General features: G+C 47.5%; 1 protein-coding gene across 1 annotated transcript in view; it reads left to right on the top strand.

Moving 5' to 3' along the window:
- Nucleotides 1-8,179: 8,179 nt before the first annotated feature.
- Nucleotides 8,180-22,531, top strand: part of CDYL2 (chromodomain Y like 2) — a 94,832-nt gene continuing 80,480 nt past the window's right edge. The window contains exon 1 of the mRNA XM_040329185.1: nt 8,180-8,385. Coding sequence (XP_040185119.1) covers nt 8,362-8,385 — 24 coding nt within the window. The 5' untranslated portion in view covers nt 8,180-8,361. The remainder of the gene's footprint in view (nt 8,386-22,531) is intronic.

Genomic DNA, 22,531 nt, shown 5'->3' with positions numbered 1-22,531 from the left:
GATCAGGTCAGTTTGGGTAATTAAGAAAAAAAAAAAAAAATCGGAGACAAGATGGTGCTAGGTTCGGATACCTGAGGTGTTTCGAGGAACATCCGAGAGAGGGCGTCTGCTTTTCCGTTTTTGGAGCCGGGTCTGTAGGATATGTGGAAATTAAACCTGGAGAAGTAGAGAGCCCAGCGGGCTTGTTTGGGTCTTAAAAGTTTGGCTGACCTGAGGTACTCCAGGTTTTTATGATCGGTAAAGATCATAATAGGATGAGAAGCACCCTCCAGCAGGTACCTCCATTCTTCCAAGGCAAACTTAATGACCAGTAATTCTCTGTCACCTACATCGTAGTTTCTCTCGGGCAAACTACATTTTCCGAGATGCGAAAGCCACGGGATGTAAAAGTGCCTTGGGACCGTGTCTCTGGGAAAGAATGGCCCCCGTGGCTATTTCGGAGGCGTCAACTTCCAGTACAAATGGCAGGTCTGGGTGGCGTAAAATTGGTGTGGGGATAAACAGAGTTTGTAGTTTTGCAAAGGCTTCCTGAGACCACTGGAAATGGTTGTGTTGGCGTGTGAGTTGGGTAATATGTGCCACAATTGCTGAAAAGCCAACAATGAATCGCCTGTAAAAGTTAGAAAAAACTATAAACCATTGCATTCCCTTCTTGTCACCTGGGGCTGGCCACTCCTGAATTGCCTTGACCTTTTGTGGGTCCATTGCAACTCCGTTGGTGGAGATAATGAACCCCAGGAACTGCACAAAAGTTTTTTCAAAGTCACATTTTTCCGCCTTGAGGTATAATTTCTGTGCTCCGAGGATGGCAAGTACTTTTTTGACATGTACTCGGTGCAAATCAATGGTGGAGGAGAAAATGAGGATGTCATCCAGATACACTACTAGGAAATTGTCAAGGTATTCTCAGAAAATATCATTTACTAGATGCTGGAAAGTGGCCAGGGCGTTGCACAGTTCAAAAGGCATTACCAGGTATTCGTAATGTCCAAACCTGGATCTGAAAGCGGTCTTCCACTCATCCCCAGCCCGAATCCGAATGAGGTTGTAGGCTCCTCACAGGTCAAGTTTGGAGAAGATTCGGGCGGATCGGAAACGCTGAAATAACTCTAGGATAAGTAGTAGCGGGTATCAGTTTTTAACAGTTATTTTATTTAATTCCGGTAGTCAATGCATGGCCTCAGAGAACCGTCTTTTTTTTCCACAAAAAAAAGATACCAGCTCCAGCTGATGAGGAGGAAGAACGGATGAAACCCTTCTCCAGGTTCTCATCTATGTAGGTTTTAAGGGCTTTCAACGCCATCTCGGACAGTGGAAAAATTCGGCCAAAAGGGATCTCAGAGCCAGGTAACAAGACAATGGGGCAGTCATAAGACTGATGAGGTGGTAGACGGTCAGCCTAAAATTATGGGGAACATAGGAGAAGGGATGAGATCAAAGCGCAGAAGCTCCTGGTGACCAGAGTCTGTGGTGGTCAGAATGGGATTGGTCTCCTGTGTGATAAGTCCAGAACGGGGGAGAGACCCGTCGGCCAGATGTACCTGTAGACTTTGCTTCTTGGTCTGAAGAGGGATGTGCAGTTCCTGGGCTAGCGAGGTATCCAGGAAGCAGCTACAGGCTCCGCAATAAATTATAGCTGGCAGGCGGATTACTCTTTCTGCTAACTGTAAAGAGATGAAGAGAGTAACTTAAGTCTGAGGCACACCATTGACTTGAAAGTTCATAATAAAACGTGGAAAAGACTTACTGGGCCTCACAGGGCAGTTACAAAGGAAGTGGCCTGCACTCCGGCAATACAGGCACAGGTTAGTTTGGCGCCTGCGTTGCTTCTCCTCCAGGGTAAGGGGAGCACGGACCAGACCAAGTTGCATGGGTTCGCCGTCAGGAGTAGGAGTAGTCGGAGGAGCCGCGAAAGGCAGATGAATGGGAGTCGGTTTAGGAAGCATCCAGCTGGGACGAGGAACCTGGAATCGCTCTGAGCGCCGCTCCCGCATGCGCCTGTCCAATTTAGTGGCTGACTAGATCAAGTGCTTCAAAGTAGCGGGGGTTTCCACCCTGGCCAGCTCATCCTTAACCACTTAAGGACCCGCTCATGTACATATACATTCTGTTTTTAAAGATGGATATCTTGATAACAGCAGCAGCTGCTGCCACAACCGAGATATCCATCTTTTCCTTGAGCTGTCCTGTAAACGATAACGGTGGTCTCCACGGTGGATTCGCCGCAAGCTCACCGCTATCGGCGGCGGGAGAGGGAGAGCTTACCAGAGCCGTCGGCAGCGCCGGAGGCGATCGGGTGCTGTCTCCTGCTTGGCTGGGATACGAGTGAGGGCAAGATGGCCCCCACCCGTCCCCATAGCATAGCAGGGCGGAAGTGATTTCAAAATGTCACTTCCGCCCATGCTTCTTAAAGCAATATCTTCTTGTTGTCAATTTTTAAAATGACAATTTTTTTTAATTTTTTTTTTGCATTTAAGGCCGGGTACTCACGAGCAAACATGTATGGTGAAAGCGGTCCGTCGGACCGTTTCCACCATACATGTCTGCCAGAGGGCTTCTGTACGATGGTTGTACACACCATCGTACAGAAGTCCGCGCGTAAACAATACGCGGGGCGTGTCCGCGGTGTCGCCGCGTCGATGACGCGGTGTCGCCGCGACAATGACGCGGCGACGTGGGCGGCCCGCCTTTAAAATGCTTCCACGCATGCGTCGAAGTCATTCGACGCATGCGAGGGACGGCGGGCGCCTGGACATGTACGGTAGGTCTGTACTGACGACCGTACATGTCCGAGTGGGCCGAATTCCAGCGGACTGTTTTAAAACAAGTCCACGAATATTTGTCTGCTGGGAAAAGGCCCGGCGGGCAAATGTTTGCTGGAATTCGGCCCGCTCGCGCCCACACACGACCAAACATGTCTGCTGAAACTGGCCTGCGGGCCAGTTTCAGCAGACATGTTTGGTCGTGAGTACGGGGCCTAAGTCTAAATATGAGATCTAAGGACTTTTTGACCCCAGATCTCATATTTAAGAGGACCTGTCATGCTTTTTTCTATTACAAGGGATGTTTACATTCATTGTAATAGGAATAAAAGTGATCAATTTTTTTGTAAAAATTAATAAAATAAATAAAAATAAATAAGAAAAAAAAAATGTTTTAAAGCGCCCCGTCCCGACAAGCTCGCATGCAGAAGCGAACGCCTATGCGAGTAGTGCCCGCATATGAAAACGGTGTTAAAACCACACAAGTGAGGTATCACCGCGATCCTCTGTAGCTCAAAAGATGCAACCTATAGAATTTTTTAAACGCCGCCTATGGAGATTTTTAAGGGTAAAAGTTTGACGCCATTCCCCGAGCGGGCCCAATTTTGAAGCTTGACATGTTGGGTATCATTTTACTCTGCGTAACATTATCTTTCACAATATATAAAAAAATTGGGCTAATTTTACTGTCTTATTTTTTAATTCAAAAAAGTAAATTTTTTCCCAAAAAGTGCGCTTGTAAGACCGCTGCGCAAATACGGTGTGACAAAAAGTATTGCAATGACCGCCATTTTATTCTCTAGGGTGTTAGAAGAAAATATATATGTTTGGGGGTTTTAAGTAATTTACTAGCAAAAAAAACTGTTTTAGTCTTGTAAACGCCAAATCTGAAAAACAGCCAAGGTCCTTAAGTAGTTAAGAGCTTCTGACATCCTGTGACGGTATTGGAACTTGAGGGCAGGTTCATTCCAGCCAGTGTCAGCTGACCATTCCTGGAAACTCAGCGGTATAGTTCTCAACTGGCCTCTGCGTTGGGGATCGTCATAACGCTGTGCCATACTTTCAAAAAAGGTATCAATGGAATTCAATACGGGACTTCTCTGTTCCCACCAGGCTGTGGGCCCAAGCCTGTGGTTCATCGGCCAAGAGGGAGATAATGAACCCTACTTTTACTACTTCGGAGGAGAAAGTCCTGGGCTGTAGGGCTAGGTAAAGAGAACAGGCATTCTTAAAGGCCCGGCATTTCTTGCGATCGCCTGCAAATCACTCTGGTGTAGGAACTCTAGGCTCAGGGAGGGCCATTACCACAGTTGGACTTGAAGAGGCTTGCAAAGAAGAGGCCCCACTGGCGGGTGCAGGGGCATGCGACTGTTGGCGAAGGTGATCCGGAAAGTTGCTGGAGGTGACCATCAATCCGGGTGTAGCCTTCCTGCAGCTTCAGAACATTGTAAATTTTGTTGAATGTTTAGGGTCGTTGTCCTGTTGGAAGGTGAAGCTCCGCCCCAGACTCAACTTTTGCAGACTCTAAAAGGTTTTCTTCTAAGATTGCCCTGTATTTGGCTCCATCCATATTCCCATCAACTCTAAACCAGCTTCCCTGTCCCTGCTGAAGAAAAGCATCCCCACAACATGATGCTGCCACCACCATGTTTCACAGTGGGGCTGGTGTGTTCAGGGTGATGTGCAGTGTTAATTTTCCGCCACACATAGCATTTTGCTTTTAGGCCAAAATGTTCCATTTTGGACTCATCTGACCAGAGCACCTTCTTCCACATGTTTGCTGTGTTCTCCATATGGCTTCTTGCAAACTACAAACGGGACTTCTTATGGCTTTCTTCTTGCCACACTTCCATAAAGGTCATATTTGTGGAGTAAACGATTAATAGTTGTCCTGTGGACAGATTCTTCCATCTCAGCTATGGATCTTTGAAGCTCCTCCAGAGTTACCAAAGGTCTCTTGGCTGCTTCTCTGATTAATGCTCCCCTTGCCTTGCCTGTGAGTTTAGGTGGACGGCCGTGTCTTGGTAGGCTTGTCATTGTGCCATACTCTTTCTGTTTTCTGATGATGGATTGAACAGTGCTCCCTGACCTGTCTGGTGTGTTACTTGGCCTTCATAATGCTGTTGTTCCTGAAGGTTCTCTAACAAACCTTGGAGGGCTTCACAGAACAGCTGTATTTATACTGAGAATAAATTAGAGACAGGTGGACTCGATTTACTAATTAGGTGACTTCTGGAGGCAATTGTTCCACTAGATTTTAGTTAGGGGTATCACAGTAAAGGGGGCTGAATACAAATGCACACCACACTTTTCAGATATTTGTAAAAATTGTTGAAAACCGTTTATCATTTTCCTTTTACTTCACAATTATGTGCCACTTTGTGTTGGTCTATCACATAAAATCCCAATAAAATAAATTTACGTTTTTGGTTGTAACATGACGAAATGTGGACATTTTCAAGGGGTATGAATACTTTTCAAGGCACTGTAAGTGCAATTTGGAATGTTTTAAATAAACAAATAAGTGATTTTACACTAACGGAGTGCTTTGTTTCACTATATACCTGTAGCCTTGGTAATTCATCATGACTGACCTGAAGATAAGCAGTGGGAGATAAGTTCCAAAAAAGTGCAGTTCCATCTACAACATCCCAGAGAGGGTTATGACTATAGCTTGTTTGACCTCTCTAGAGATAGGGGCAGTCAGTACAGCTCAGGACAGGTGTCCCCTCCACCTGGGGCAGTCAGTACAGCTGTCCCCTCCACCTGGGACAGTCAGTACAGGTGTCCCCTCCACCTGGGGCAGTCAGTACAGGTCAGGACAGGTGTCCCCTCCACCTGGGGCAGTCAGTACAGCTCAGGACAGGTGCCCCCTCCACCTGGGGCAGTCAGTACAGCTCAGGACAGGTGCCCCCTCCACCTGGGGCAGTCAGTACAGCTCAGGACAGGTGCCCCCTCCACCTGGGGCAGTCAGTACAGCTCAGGACAGGTGCCCCCTCCATCTGGGGCAGTCAGTACAGCTCAGGACAGGTGTCCCCTCCACCTGGGGCAGTCAGTGCAGCTCAGGACAGATGTCCCCTCCACCTGGGAGAGTCAGTGCAGCACAGGACAGGTGTCCCCTCCACCTGGGGCAGTCAGTACAGCTCAGGACAGGTGTCCCCTTCCCCTGGGGCAGTCAGTACAGCTCAGGACAGGTGTCCCCTCCACCTGGGAGAGTCAGTACAGCTCAGGACAGGTGTCCCCTCCACCTGGGAGAGTCAGTACAGCTCAGGACAGGTATCCCCTCCACCAGGGGCAGTCAGTACAGCTCAGGACAGATGTCCCCTCCACCTGGGAGAGTCAGTGCAGCTCAGGACAGGCGTCCCCTCCCCCTGGGAGAGTCAGTACAGCTCAGGACAGGTGTCCCCTCCACCTGGGGCAGTCAGTACAGGTCAGTTCAGGTGTCCCCTCCACCTGGGGCAGTCAGTACAGCTCAGGACAGGTATCCCTACACCTGGGAGTCGGTACAGGTCAGTTCAGGTGTCCCCTTCCTCTGGGGCAGTCAGTACAGCTCAGAAAAGGTGTCCCCTCCACCTGGGGCAGTCAGTACAGGTCAGGACAGGTGTCCCCTCCACCTGGGGCAGTCAGTACAGGTCAGGACAGGTGTCCCCTCCACCTGGGGCAGTCAGTGCAGCTCAGGACAGGTGTCCCCTCCACCTGGGGCAGTCAGTGCAGCTCAGGACAGGTGTCCCCTCCACCAGGGGCAGTCAGTACAGCTCAGGACAGGTGTCCCCTCCACCTGGGGCAGTCAGTACAGCTGTCCCCTCCACCTGGGACAGTCAGTACAGGTGTCCCCTCCACCTGGGGCAGTCAGTACAGGTCAGGACAGGTGTCCCCTCCACCTGGGGCAGTCAGTACAGCTCAGGACAGGTGCCCCCTCCACCTGGGGCAGTCAGTACAGCTCAGGACAGGTGCCCCCTCCACCTGGGGCAGTCAGTACAGCTCAGGACAGGTGCCCCCTCCACCTGGGGCAGTCAGTACAGCTCAGGACAGGTGCCCCCTCCACCTGGGGCAGTCAGTACAGCTCAGGACAGGTGTCCCCTCCACCTGGGAGAGTCAGTGCAGCACAGGACAGGTGTCCCCTCCACCTGGGGCAGTCAGTACAGCTCAGGACAGGTGTCCCCTTCCCCTGGGGCAGTCAGTACAGCTCAGGACAGGTGTCCCCTCCACCTGGGAGAGTCAGTACAGCTCAGGACAGGTATCCCCTCCACCAGGGGCAGTCAGTACAGCTCAGGACAGATGTCCCCTCCACCTGGGAGAGTCAGTGCAGCTCAGGACAGGCGTCCCCTCCACCTGGGAGAGTCAGTACAGCTCAGGACAGGTGTCCCCTCCACCTGGGGCAGTCAGTACAGGTCAGTTCAGGTGTCCCCTCCACCTGGGGCAGTCAGTACAGCTCAGGACAGGTATCCCTACACCTGGGAGTCGGTACAGGTCAGTTCAGGTGTCCCCTTCCTCTGGGGCAGTCAGTACAGCTCAGAAAAGGTGTCCCCTCCACCTGGGGCAGTCAGTACAGGTCAGGACAGGTGTCCCCTCCACCTGGGGCAGTCAGTGCAGCTCAGGACAGGTGTCCCCTCCACCAGGGGCAGTCAGTGCAGCTCAGGACAGGTGTCCCCTCCACCAGGGGCAGTCAGTACAGCTCAGGACAGGTGTCCCCTCCACCTGGGGCAGTCAGTACAGTTTAGGACAGGTATCCCCTCCACCAGGGGCAGTCAGTGCAGCTCAGGACAGGTGTCCCCTCCACCTGGGGCAGTCAGTGCAGCTCAGGACAGGTGTCCCCTCCACCTGTGGCAGTCAGTACAGCTCAGGACAGGTGTCCCCTCCACCTGGGGCAGTCAGTACAGCTCAGGACAGGTGTCCCCTCCACCTGGGGCAGTCAGTACAGCTCAGGACAGGTGTCCCCTCCACCTGGGGCAGTCAGTACAGTTTAGGACAGGTATCCCCTCCACCAGGGGCAGTCAGTGCAGCTCAGGACAGGTGTCCCCTCCACCTGGGGCAGTCAGTACAGCTCAGGACAGGTGTCCCCTCCACCTGGGGCAGTCAGTACAGCTCAGGACAGGTGTCCCCTTCACCTGGGACAGTCAGTACAGCTCAGGACAGGTGTCCCCTTCACCTGGGGCAGTCAGTACAGGTGTCTCCTCCCCTCCATACACACACCAGGTATATCCGTAGCAGAGATTTCAGCAATTGATAAAGGCAGCAGAGCCCAGCAGCTGTCCCCGTCCCCGGGATGTGCCCGGGTTGTCAGGTCCGGAGTGCTGTCCCCTTATTATCATCACTCTGCCCTCCTCCTCCGCCCCGCCCCCCGCTCAGGATGCTGTTGTGGGCCGGCCCCTAGCTGTCATCTCGCGGATCCTCCCACGTTAGCCCCGCAGGCAGAGCGCCCTCTAGTGGCCGTCCCCCGCACAGTGAAGCAGGGCAGGAGCTGGTCCTTCCTGTGGCTGCTCCGCTCCGCTCTGCTCCAGAGCCGGTTCTGCCCGCCGCCCCCCTCCGCCGCCGCCGCCGTGTGATTCTGCGCAGCAGCCCTGTGCACACGGAGAGCACGGCTCAGCCCGGACCCGGCATGGCTTCTGGGGACCTGTACGAGGTAAGCAACCCCCCCCCCCCCTTTCCTTCATTACCGAGCCGCATACAGGAGGGAGGATCACCGGTACACAGGGGGGAGGGGGGGTCTTCATTCCGGGCCTATCACCCGAATAGGGGGGTCCGAGGACGTGCTGAAGGTTGTTATGATGAGGGGCGGGGAGTCCGGCCAGGATGGGGGTGTGAGCCATGAGCTGGGGAAAGTGGGGGGCTCCGAGCACCCTTCAGTGCTGCTGGGACTGTGCACGTGTGCTGGCCAGGGGGAGCCCGACAATACCGACACCACTGCTGCTGCTGCAGAACTTCTTCTAGGTCAGAGCTGTCACTCATCTGTCACAACTTTATAAAGCCATTCCATGTAGATCTTCACCCCCATACTGTCCATACATGAGATCCCCCTCCAGGATGGGTGCCTGGTCACTGCAGAACCTCTTCTACATCCCCACTGTCACTCATCTGTCACATCTCTTTATAAAGATCTACACCCCATACTGTCAGATCTGTCATCATGTATGATGTGTCAGGTATTGCATGCTTATGACATGTGCTTGGCTGCTGCAGAACATCTTTTATATCACCGCTGTCACTCATCTAATAACTATATAAAGTCATTTTATTTAGATTTGTATCTATACTGTCAGATCTGATCCATGGGAGAGATGATCATGATGTGTGATTGGCTGCTGCAGAACCTCGTCTAGGTCACTTCTGTCACTGATCATCCAACTTTATAAAGTCGCTTTGACATTTCACTCAGATCTGTCATCATGTATGATGTGTCAGGTATTGCATGCCTAAGACATGTGCTTGGCTGCTGCCGAACATCTTTTCTATCACTGCCGTCACATATCTGATATCAAAATAAAATCACATTCTCTGGATTTATATCCGTATTGTGCTTCCAGATCTTCCTCTTGTCTGTAGAAGATGTCACCCTCATTGATGTGTCGGCGCTGATGATGATATGTGATTGGCTGCTGCTGCAGAACCTCCTCTAGGTCACCGCTGTCACTCGTCTGATAACTTTATAAAGTCCCTTTATTTAGATTTATATCCATATTGTCAGATCTGATCCATAGAAGAGATCACCTCTTCTATGATTTGTGCTCCACTGCTGCTGCAGAACCTCTTCCAGATCGCTGCTGTCACTCATCCAAATTGGTAAAGTCCCTTTTGTTTAGATTTCCACCCATACAGTCAGATCTGTATTATGTGTCAGGTATTGCATGTCTTTGTGGTGAAATCTTGACTGCTGCAGAACCTCTTCTACATCACCGCTGTCACTCATCTGATAACTTTTATAAAGTCACTTTAATTAGATATAGATCTATACTGTCAGATCTGTCAGCCTGTATGATGTGTCAGGTATTGCATGCTTATGACATGTGCTTGGCTGCTGCTGAAGAACATCTTTTATATCACCGCCGTCACTTATCTGATATCAAAATAAAATCACATTCTCTGGATTTATATCCGTATTGCGCTTCCAGATCTTCCTCTTGTCTATAGAAGATGTCGCCCTCATTGATGTGTCAGCGCTGATGATATGTGATTGGCCTCAGCTGCAGAACCTCCTCTAGGTCACCGCTGTCACTCGTCTGATAACTTTATAAAGTCCCTTTATTTAGATTTATATCCATATTGTCAGATCCGATCCATAGAAGAGATCACCTCTTCCATGATTTGTGCTCCACTGCTGCTGCAGAACCTCTTCCATGATTTGTGCTCCACTGCTGCTGCAGAACCTCTTCCAGGTCGCTGCTGTTACTCATCCAAATTGGTAAAGTCCCTTTGTTTAGATTTCCACCCATACTGTCAGATCTGTATTATGTGTCAGGTATTGCACGCCTTTTTATGATAAAATCTTGACTGCTGCAGAACCTCTTCTACATCACCGCTGTCACTCATCTGATAACTTTTATAAAGTCCCTTTAATTAGATAGATCTATACTGTCAGATCTGTCAGCATGTATGATGTGTCAGGTATTGTATGCTTATGACATGTGCTTGGCTGCTGCTGAAGAACATCTTTTCTATCACAGCCGTCACTCATCTGATATCAAAATAAAATCACATTCTCTGGATTTATATCCATATTGCGCTTCCAGATCTTCCTCTTGTCTATAGAAGATGTCGCCCTCATTGATGTGTCGGCGCTGATGATGATATGTGATTGGCCTCAGCTGCAGAACCTCCTCTAGGTCACCGCTGTCACTGTAACTTTATAAAGTCCCTTTATTTCGATTTATATCCATATTGTCAGATCTGATCCATAGAAGAGATCACCTCTTCCATGATTTGTGTTCCACTGCTGCTGCAGAGCCTCTTCCAGGTCGCTGCTGACACTCATCCAAATTGGTAAAGTCCCTTTGTTTAGATTTCCATCCATACTGTCAGATCTGTATTATGTGTCAGGTATTGCACGCCTTTTTATGATAAAATCTTGACTGCTGCAGATCCTCTCCTACATCACTTTAATTAGATATATACTGTCAGATCTATTAACCTTTATGACGTGTCAGGTATTGCATGCTTATGACATGTGCTTGGCTGCTGCTGCAGAACATCTTTTATATCACCGCTGTCACTCATCTAATAACTAAATAAAATCACATTGTCTGGATTTTCCTGGACTTCCAGCTATACTGTCAGATCTCTATACGATGTGTTGTGTTATGTACTCCATGCCGTTATCTTGGCTGCCTTAGAATAATGTATTTTAGATTACCGTATTTATCGGGGTATTGCGTGCTCCCGCGTATAGCGCGCACCCCTAAAGTTGCCCGAATTCCTGTGGAAAAAATATGTTTTGTACTTACAGTTTTGGTGTCTTGCGCGGCGTCCATCGGCGGCCTCGTCGGGTCCAGGGTCCGTCTGCGGCTTCGGGTGTCCTCTTCGTCGGGTCCGGCGTCCTTCTGTGGCGTCCTCGCGTCCTCCCCGCTCGTTTCCCGCGCCGAGTTTGAATACTGCGCTGACGTCCTGTACGCTCAGGACATCAGCGCGAGAGGCGCCGAGACTGCCCGAAGATACACGAGTGTACTGCGCTCGGTATATGCCGGCGCAGTATTCAAACTCGTGGCGGGTATCGGCGTATACTTTCGGCTGTTCACAGAGTGCTGTATCCAAGCATATTAATGGAACGTTAAGTGGAAGGAAAAAGTGTGGTAGAAAAAGGTGCACAAGCAACAGGGTTAAACGAAGCGGATTGTGAAGCAAAAGCAATTAAAACAATTGCAGGAGAATCGCAAGGAGTGCACGTGGCTGGTGGACGTGGTTCAAGAGTTCGCACATACAGACATATCCAGGATATGGGATACAACTTTCACATTTCTTGTTTCAAACACTTCTGAACCAGAGACAATGTCAGACGCGTCTTACCTGGGCTAAGGAGAAAAAAGGACTGGACTGTTGCTCAGTGGTCCAAATTCCTCTTTTCGGATGAAAGTAAATTTTGCATTTCATTTGTCCCAGAGTCTGGAGGAAGAATGGAGAGGCACAGAATCTAAGTTGCATGAGGTCCAGTGTGAAGTTTCCACAATCAGTGATGATTTGGGAAGCCATGTCATCTGCTGGTGTTGGCCAACTTTGTCATATTAAGTCCAAAGTCAGCGCCGCCGTCTACCAGGAAATTCTAGAGCACTTCATGCTTCCCTCTGCTGACCAAATTAATGGAAATGCAGATTTAATTCTCCAGCAGGACTTGGCACCTGTCCACACTGCCAAAAGTACCCATACCTGGTTTAATGATCATGGTATCACTGTGCTTGATTGGCCAGCAAACTCGCCTGACCTAAACCCCATAGAGAATCTGTGGGGTATTGTCAAGAGGAAGATGGAAGACACCAGACCCAACAATGCAGATGACTCAAAGCAAACTGGACATCCATAACACCTCAGCAGTGCCACAGACTGATTGCCACCATGCCACGCCGCATTGATGCAGTAATTCATGCAAAAGGAGCCCCAACCAAGTTTAGGGTGCATACTATACTGTACATAGACATACTTTTCAGTAAGCCAACATTACTGTATTAAAACCCCCCTTTTTTTTTTGTCTACATACCATATTTATCGGGGTAAAGCGCGCACCGCCGTATAGCGCGCACCCCAAACCTAGAAGGGAAAAAAATAAATACTTACAGTTTGAATGCCCCTCGTCGGTGTCTTGCACGGCGTCCATCGGTGGCCTTGTCCGGGCCGGCATCCGTCTATGGCCTTGTTGGTGTCCTCCCCGCTTCTCCCGCGCTGTCTCTGAGCGCCGCCGCCGACGACATATACCGAGCGCAGTACACTCGGGTAGGCTCTGCCACGTTGGGCTCCTCTTACATTAAGGCTAGGAGGCGGGACAGGGCGTGACCGCGAGCAGAGCCGAGCTTAGCCAAGTGTACCCGAGTGTACTGCGCTCGGTATATGTCGGTGGCGGCGCTCAGACAGCGCGGATCGCCGTATAACGCGCACTCACGATTTCCCCCTGATTTTAAGGGGAAAAAAGTGCGCGTTATACGCCGATAAATACGGTAATATAAACATTTTCTGAGATACTGATATTAACTAGCTGTAAGCCATATTCGTCAAAATTCAAAGAAAGAAATGCTTGAAATATATCACTCTGTGTGTAATGAATCCTATATAATATGAGTTTCACTTTTTGAATTGAATTACTGAAATAAATAAACTTTTTGAGGATATTCCGATTTTTTTAAAATACACCTCTAAATGACAAACAAATTTAAAGCTGGTATTGAATTGTACTGTAATTATACGGCCTCCCTATATATTGCAATGTGCTGCACAAACTGACGCTATATATTTCCTGAATAATAATAATATTTCCAGTTAACACCTTTTTTTTATAAGCTGTTACAACTGTTTTATTTTTATTTCTTCAGCATAAAGGTTTTATAAATGAATAAACTGTCAGTTTTGCTGGACAGCTTGGTCTGTTAGAGAACATTGAAAAATAACAGATCTACTGGCAAGATCAACAAGTATGTTAAAGGGTGGAAAACCAAAGACTGTGGTGGTGTTGATGCTGATGACCAACTGCATTATATACATTACAATATGTAATTATATTATATAAAATAATTTTTATTTGCCTATAGTCCCATTTGAGCTTTTTTGTAATTTCAGCTATTCTAATGTGTGCGTGGCTGTTGCTGCTGCAAAACCTCATATAGGGCACTGCGGTCAATCATCGAGCAAATTTATAACGTCCCTATCCCTGAATTAACAATCGTACTGTCAGATCTCTCTGCCTTTTTGATGTGTTGGGTTTTTTATAGGTTTATGATGTGCACTTGGTTGCTGCGGAACCCCTTCTAGGTCACCAATGCCAGTCATCTTCCAGCTTTATAGTTACTCTTTCTGGGTTAACAAGCAGCTCCCCTGTCAGGTCTGCCTCTTGTGATTTGGAGCCTGTGGCCTTTTTGATGTTTCAGGTATTACATTTCCTATAATGAGCGATTGTTCATAGGGCTAAACTGCATGGGACTGTTGCAGATCCTCATTGCTGCCAAAGGTCTTCCACTTGATCTCAATGCAAGCCTGTCAAAAAGTGTTATGTTGATAAAGCGATTTGTGTGATTACAATATCTTAGGACTCGTTCATACTGAATAGATTGTGTTCGGTGTCACTACTGCCCAATGAATGCGATATGTAGTATAATTTTGACAGTGAAGAACATGCTTCCTGGTAAAGCTTGTTCCAGGGGAAGCTAGGCTCGGACGTGCTTTCCCGGTGAAGCTAGGCTCGGACGTTCTTTCCCGGAGAAGCTAGGCTCGGACGTTCTTTCCCGGTGAAGCTAGGCTCGGACGTTCTTTCCCGGTGAAGCTAGGCTCGGACGTTCTTTCCCGGTGAAGCTAGGCTCGGACGTTCTTTCCCGGTGAAGCTAGGCTCGGACGTTCTTTCCCGGTGAAGCTAGGCTCGGACGTTCTTTCCCGGTGAAGCTAGGCTCGGACGTGCTTTCCCGGTGAAGCTAGGCTCGGACGTGCTTTCCCGGTGAAGCTAGGCTCGGACGTTCTTTCCCGGTGAAGCTAGGCTCGGACGTTCTTTCCCGGTGAAGCTAGGCTCGGACGTTCTTTCCCGGTGAAGCTAGGCTCGGACGTGCTTTCCCGGTGAAGCTAGGCTCGGACGTGCTTTCCCGGTGAAGCTAGGCTCGGACGTGCTTTCCCGGTGAAGCTAGGCTCGGACGTGCTTTCCCGGTGAAGCTAGGCTCGGACGTGCTTTCCCGGTGAAGCTAGGCTCGGACGTGCTTTCCCGGTGAAGCTAGGCTCGGACGTGCTTTCCCGGTGAAGCTGGGCTCGGACGTGCTTTCTCGGTGAAGCTAGGCTCGGACGTGCTTTCCCGGTGAAGCTAGGCTCGGACGTGCTTCTGTAGTTGTATATCTTGCTGTCAGGCCCCTATGATATTTCTGGGATTATTGATCAATCGCTTATTAGAGGTCTAGGAATTGACTCAGCGTGTATGTTTTGGTAAATGATCACACAGTTCAAAGCAATAATTAATATTGAGTTGCGCTTAATATGATAATGTCCATAATGAATCAAAAAAAATGTGAAAAAATAAATTAACCAAAGTATAAAATTAAATCCAGGAGTTAAAAGAAAATGGAACGTCACTCCAGGTGAGCAATAAATGCAGTCCGGAAAAATTAAATCCGCATGTGGTGAAGTCATAAAGTCTTTGCTTGAAATTCGTCAACATCCACCGCCGTAAGAAAAGGGTCCTCTGTGAAATCACCATCACCTGCAGAATTGTTCGCTTACCAGCTAGTGTTGACACCTTATTGCAGAAGGGGTTGGATAACGGCTGGGTGTTATATCCGTTGCCTCGTCCCTTATTACAGGAGGTTAATCGCACATGTGGCTTAATACCTAGCCGGGGCTTTGATATGAATCCTCCTATGTCAATTTCTTGACAGCGATATCACATGGGTATCCCAGAACAAAAAACAGGCTGGTGTAAAAACATAACCACTTTAATATAAACAAATCCAACTATTGCACTTGCATTGTATCAATGTGTGTTTTTTTTTTTTTTTAAATGCCTTAAAATAGAAGTGCTGGCCAGCGCACAAAAACAGCAACCTATCCTTCTGGAATAACAGCGATCACGGTGATGTCAGCACGTTGCTTACCCTACGCATTTCGTCATAAGCTGATGTCTTCCGGGGTCCCATGATGACTTGCGTCTTTAGTGAGTTCCTTAGTGACTCGGCAGCAGCTATAAATTACCGAAGTGTGACCACTCCACTTGCAGTGTCTGTTTAATTTGGTTTCTCCCATTATGACTCTTCAGAATCCTATTAGTCAACTGTCAGTCTACAGTTTGTAGCTGGCCCCAATCTAAGTATACCCAATTCTAATATTTGCTAACCAGTCCACTGCATAAAGAGTTAAAGGGAACCTTTCTTGAGAAAAACATTGAGGCTGCCATGTTAATTTGATTGTTCCATGTAATCTGCCATTTTAAGATAAAATGGACTCCATGTAGTTATCGGGCAAAGATGTCTTCTCTGTGTGTGGGGAAAATGTTGCTCTCCACTTTCTTTGAGCGGATTATCTTGAGAAAGGTATGCATCCAGTGAAATAAGAGTGAATTTAGAACCCCTCCCCTGATCTGCCATGGTTTTTGTGTGATTGTACAAAAATAAGAGGGTTGGCATGAAAGCCAGGCAGTTGACCTTTTTCGGTGAATGGTCTTCAATGGCAGACTCCATATTTCCCTCCATGACAGATGCCCTTTTAATTGGCAAATCAGCAAAATCATTTGATTTGGTATGTATTATGTTTAACCTTTCTTGTTTCATCATACTTTTTGTAGGTTTTTGGATTATTTACTGTGTCTAATGAGTATAGTTAGGATTTGGTGGGCCATTCTCAGCCAGGGTTTCATGAGAAGCTAGGGTTCCTCCAGTGGTTTCTAGGAGTTAATTGAGCTGTGGCTGATTGGCCTTCCATTTGATGGTACCTGCATACTTCCTGGTCCTACACCACTTGAAAGAGCCAGAGTCATGACACAAATGAAGATGTGTTGAGGGTTCACAAGACCTGAACATTATTTTAAGGGTTCATCTAGAGCAGGGGTGTCAAACTCAATTTCTTTGTGGGCCGCATCAGCATTATGATTGTCCTCAAAAGGGCCGGTTGTATCTGTAAGATTAGATGTTCAGTGCATCCCCTCCCCTTACATTAGATGTTATGAGCCACTCCACCATCATAAGTTGAGTCCCCCACTCTCCCTTACATCACAGTGCACCCCTCGTATGCTGCTGCTGGGAAGAAGCTGGATGCATTGCTTAAAAGCAGAAAGTAGGGGTCTGGAGGAGGACCAGAGAAGGGCTGGAGGTGCGAGGGCCATATGAAATGGCCTGGAGGGCCTTGTGTTTGACACCTATGATCTAGAGTAAAAAGGTTTAGGAAGGCTAGACTAGACTGTAAACCATGTGTACTGAATTAAAATTTATGGAGGCTCGATGAGTCAGATTTTCTTTTCACAGAGGTCCAAATCTCTTGTTTGTGCTATATATGTTTATCAAATAAATAAGCAATATCCAATTTCCATAGCATTTCAAAATTATTTGTTAATTTTTCAGTATACCATCTACATCAGGTGTCCCCATTAGTGTGCCCCCCCCCCTTAATTTGGGTGTTCCTATTCCAGTGGGTGTCCCCATCAGAGTGTTGCTTTCCATTTGGTGACTCATTCAGAGTGCTGCCTTCCATCAGGGGTCCCCATCGGAGCACCCCTTTCCATCGGGTGTCCCCATCAGATCACCCCCTTCCATTGGGTGTTACAATCAGTGTCCTCATTGAAGTGTCCTCATTGGAGCACCCCCTTCCATTGGGTGTCCCCATTGAAGCACCCCTTCATCATGTGTCCCCATCAGAGCACCCCCTTCCATCAGGTGTCCTCATCAGATCACCCCCTTCCATCAGATATTCCTATCATATTACCCTCTTCCATTGGGTGTCCTTATCGGAGCGCCGTCTTTTATTGGGTGTCCCCACCCGAGCATGCCTTTCCATCGATATCCCTATTGGAGGGCCCCCTTCCATCAGGTATCCCCGTCGGAACACCCCCTTCAACCGGGTATTCCCATCAGAGTGCACCATTGGAGCGGCGCCTTCCATCGGGTGTCCCTATTGGAGCGGCGCCTTCCATCGGGTGTCATCATTGCAGGGACCCCCTTCCACCGGGTCTCCCTATGGGAGCGCCCCCTTCCATTAAATATTCCCATCGAAGCCCCCCTTTGCATCAAATGCCATCGGAGCTCCACCTCCAGAGCACCCCGTTCCATTGGGAATTCCCTTCGAAGCACCCCGTTCCATCTGAGCACCTCTTTCCATCGGATGCCCTCGTGGGAGCGCTGCCTTCCATCGGGTGTCCCCATCAGAGAGCCCCTTGTACCTTTTTCATCTCTAAGCAGGTGGATGGTGGGAGCAGGCTACAAGTCTAAACAAAAAATTTTCGCTTCAACCTCCTGCGATGCTGGCATTGACACACACATAACATAATTGGTTGTTAGTATACCGGTAGCTCTAACAACCAATCACTGCATGGGGGGGGGGGGCTCCAATGGCGGCTGCTGAGTGGTTGGTGGTCAGGAAAAAATTGTCCCTTTTTGATCTAGGTCCAGACCAGGATCCGGCATTTAGTAATGCCTGCCCATAGAACCATAAAATAACACAACCAACACACTGGTACATTTTTTAATACAAAGCACAATGCTAAACTTGGCAAAAAGCTCTATTTTGTATTCCTCATTTGTAGTTTACATTTTTTCCAAGTGAAATACAGAGAAGAACCCTGGGTACAGATATCAGTTGATGTTCTGAACAAGTAATTATTTCAAGTAATCTAACAGAGTGATGTTTGGTGTAAATGTTAAATGATAGTCTCCCTTGCCATCACGCTATATCATTCTTATAGGCAAAACCCCCCCCGGATAGTATGGCTGCTGAATCACTGACAAGGTGATGTGTGTCTGTTGATATTTCAAGTAATAAAAGAGGACGGCAGGATTGATTTTTAGCCTTAAAATGTTCTGTAAACGTTCTAACAGTCTGGGGGAAAAAAATCCATTTGGTTATGATCAAATATATCATAGAAACGCTTTACTGTTCCAACTGGTTAAGCACCTGAGCTGTTTCACCAGATAGCTGAGCTGCCCCAGTGCTTGATGAACTATGAATATAGTATGATTTGAGAAGCTCGGATCCGGTGTAACCTGTCCTATCACTGTGCCTTTTGCTGCAGGGCTGACGTTTAAAAACTGGGACAAAAAAGGTAGAGATTACACATAGCGACCACTCAGGTGCTTACTTCTATGGACAACCCTACAGAAGAAATCTGACAGCTGAAATCTAAATGGTTTATTTGGGCATTGCATCCAGTAAAACCTTTGTTCTTGTATTTGAAAAAGAAGTATGGCCAAAGCTTTTTTTTGGGCACAGCAGTACTCTTGGGCCTCGTACACACGATAGGTTAACCAGAGGACAACGGTCTGAAGGACCGTTTTCATCGGTTCAAACCGATCGTGTGTGGGCCCCGTAGGTTATTTAACCATTGGTTAAAAAAAAAGTCAACTTGCTTTAAATTTAACCTATGGATTCCTAACCGATGGGAAAAAAACGATCGTTAGTAGGCACGACCATCGGTTAAAAATCCACGCATGCTCAGAATCAAGTCGACGCATGCATGGAAGCTCTGGGCCAAATCTTCAAAGGAGATACGCAGGCGGAACTGCTGTTCAGCCTGCGTATCCCTGTGCCTATCTTTGGAAACGATCCTCAGAAGGATTTTTCCAAAGATAGTCAGAAGATCCGACATCTGTAATAGACTTACACTGTCGGATCTTAGGATGCAGTACCGCATCCGCCGCTGGGGGCATTTCGAGTCGAAATGCCGCTTTGCGTATGCAAATGAGTACTTAGGCAGATCCACAAAGCTTTTTAGCTTTGTGTTTTCTGCGTAAGTTACGTTTTGCATGCGTAAAATTAGGGATGCTTTTACAAGGCCTAAACTGTTTAGACCTTGTAAAAACAAACCTTTTTTTTCGATTGCCGCGATTTTTTTTAAATTTCGATTTTTTTTTTCCCGGCGCGTAACGTTTTTTTTTACCCGACGCAACTTTATTGTCCCGTCGCGATCCACAAAGCCCGGCGTAAAGTACGTTCGCGCGATGCACGTCGGAAAAAATGACGTCACACGCATGCGCCGAACGTCCGGCGCGGGAGCGCGCCTCATTTAAATAGGAATCGCCCCCTCGATCAGACGACCGCCTTGCGACGGAGGCACTTAAGTTACACGGCGTGTAATTTCTAGGTAAGTGCTTTGTGGATCGGGCACTTAGGTAGAAATTTTACGCCTGTGTAACTTAACTGCTGAAAGTTAAGTTAGGCAGGTTTTTTGAGGATTTGGCCCATTGAACTTAGTTTTTTTCAGCACGTCGTTGTGTTTTACGTCACCACGTTCTGACACAATCGTTTTTTTAACCGATGGTGTGTAGGCACGACGGACCATCAGTCAGCTTCATAGGTTAACCTATGACAATGGTCCATCAGACCGTTCTCATCGGATGTCCCAGAGTCAGATTATAGTGGGCTTTTTCTCCAGGCTATGGAAGGATCCTGACAAAATGATTGACAGCTGGCTCAGCCTCTCAGAGCGCAGCTGACAGCCAAAGCTAGCTGCTTCCACCCTCTCACAGCTTGGTGCTCAAATTAGCGCTGGAGGAGAAGAGTGGAGAGCAGTGCCTGACAGTCACTGCTCTGAGCGGACGGAGAACTGAGCGATCAGCAGTCATGTGATTTCTCAGTTCTCAGGCTTACAGTGCATCTGGAAAATATTCACAGCGCTTTACTTTTTCCAGCATTTTTTACAGCCTTATTCCAAAAATGAATAAAATCATTTATTTTTTTCAAAATTCTACAAACAATACCCATTATGACAACATTAAGGAAGTTTGTTTACAAATTTATTAAAAAATGAAAAAAATCACATCTACATGCAGTAAGTATTCACAAGCCTTTGAATACTTTGTTGAAGCACCGTTGGCACCAATTACAGCCTCAAGTCTTTTTGAGTATGATGCTACAAGCTTTGCACTCCTATTTTTGGACAGTTTCTCCCATTCTTTGCAGGACCTCTCAAGCTCCATCATGTTGGATGGTGCACATGGTGCATGGTTCAGATCTCTTCAGAGATGTTCAGTTGGATTCAAGTCTAGGATCTGGCTGGGCCACTCAAGGACATTCAGAGTTGTTGTCCCTTAGCCACTTCTTTGTTATCTTGGCTGTGTGCTTCGGGTCGTTGTTCTGTTGGAAAATTAACCTTCGCCCCTGTCTGAGGTCCAGAGTGCTCTGGAGCAGGTCTTAATCAAGGATGTCTCTGTACATCGCTGCATTCATCTTTCCCTTGATCTAGACTTGTCTCCCAGTTGCTGCCACTGAAAAACATCCCCACAGCATGATGCTGCTACCACTATACTTCACTGTAGGGATGGTATTGACCAGGTGATGAGCAGTACCTGGTTTCCTCTAGACCCAAAGCTTGCCATTTAGACCAAAGAGTTCAATCCTTATTTCATCAGACCAGAAAATTATGTTTCTCATGGTTTGAGAGTACCTTTTGGCAAACACCAAGCTGGCTGTCATGTGCCTTTTACTGAAGAGTGGCTTTGGTCTGGCCACTCTACCATACAGGCCTGATTGGTGGAGTGCTGCAGAGATGGTTGTTCTTCTGGAAGGTTCTCCTCTCTCCACAGAGAAACACTGGAGCTCTGTCAGAGTGACCATCGGGTTCTTGGTCACCTCCATGATTTAGGCCCTTCTTCCCGAACACTCAGTTTGGCTGGGTGGCCCGCTCTAGGAAGAGTCCTGGTGGTTCCAAACGTATTCCATTTATTTATGATACCGGCCACTGTGCTCATTGGGACCTTCAATACTTCAGGAAATTTTCTGTACCCTTCCCCAGATCTGTGACTTGATAAAATCCTGTTTCGGAGGTCTACAGACAGTTCCTTAGACTTCATGGCTTGGTTTGTGCTCTGACATGCACTGTTAACTGTGGGACCTTTTTTATAGACAGGTGTGTGGCTTTCCAAACCATGTATCAACTGAATTTACAACAGGAGGACTTCAATCAAGTTGTAGAAACATCTCAAGGATGATCAGTGGAAACAGGATGCACCTGAGCTCAATTTTGAATGTCATGGCAAAGGCTGTGAATACTTATGTACATGATTTTGTTTCATTTTTTATTTTCGATAAATTTACAAAGACTTTAAACAAACTTCTTTCACATTGTCATTTGTAAAATTTTGAGGGAAATTAATAATCCATTTTGGAATACGGCTGTAATATAACAAAATGTGGAAAAAGTGAAGAGCTGTGAATACTTTCCGGATGCACTGTAGAGCTAACATGGGACAGCTGCAGCATATATAAAGATAGTAGCAACCCTGTTTTCTTCTTACTTTTAGGTTATTGATCTTTCTTGTTTGTAGTGCAGTAAAGGGTTCCTCAACCCCTCACGGGGCCGGGCTGCACGGTTGGGGGTAGGTGAGCAAGCGAGACTTGATTTGCATTTTGGCTGCTAGCGTTGCCGCCTTGTTTGGTACGGTCAGCGTATTCCCTTGCCTACCTCCAGTTGTCATTCTGCCTTATTGTTCCTCTGGCCAAAGCCACACCCGCGTCCCACTCCTAGCTCTATTCCGCCTCTTTGCTCCTTTTAGCTTGTGATATGCATGTTCAGCCTCAGTCCTGGCTTCTTTTCTGCCCATGTTCTTCCCCTCTGTCAGTAAAGGATTTTCATTGGACAGACTTAATGGTCGGCAAGTGGTTAAAAAATAAAAATAAAAATATCCCTTTTTATTCGTACTGTCACCAGTGTCCATTATCACCACCACAACAATTATACGATGATGCTGTACTGCACTGGTGACTTGTGTTGTGTTTTTCTTTTTTTTTTTTTTCTAACATTCCAAACAATTATGACAAAAAAAATCAAAAAACCCACCATGCCTCCTTACTAAATACCTTGGACTGTCCTTTCCAAAAAGGGGTCATTGGTGGGGTAATTCTACTCTCCTGGCATTTTAGGGCCTCTAGAAATGTGATGATCAATTTTCAGATATATACCATAG

The sequence above is a fragment of the Rana temporaria genome, chromosome 11 (assembly GCF_905171775.1).
Source record: "Rana temporaria chromosome 11, aRanTem1.1, whole genome shotgun sequence".
Lineage (NCBI taxonomy): Eukaryota > Metazoa > Chordata > Amphibia > Anura > Ranidae > Rana > Rana temporaria.
This window is presented reverse-complemented; position numbering and strand designations above follow the sequence as displayed.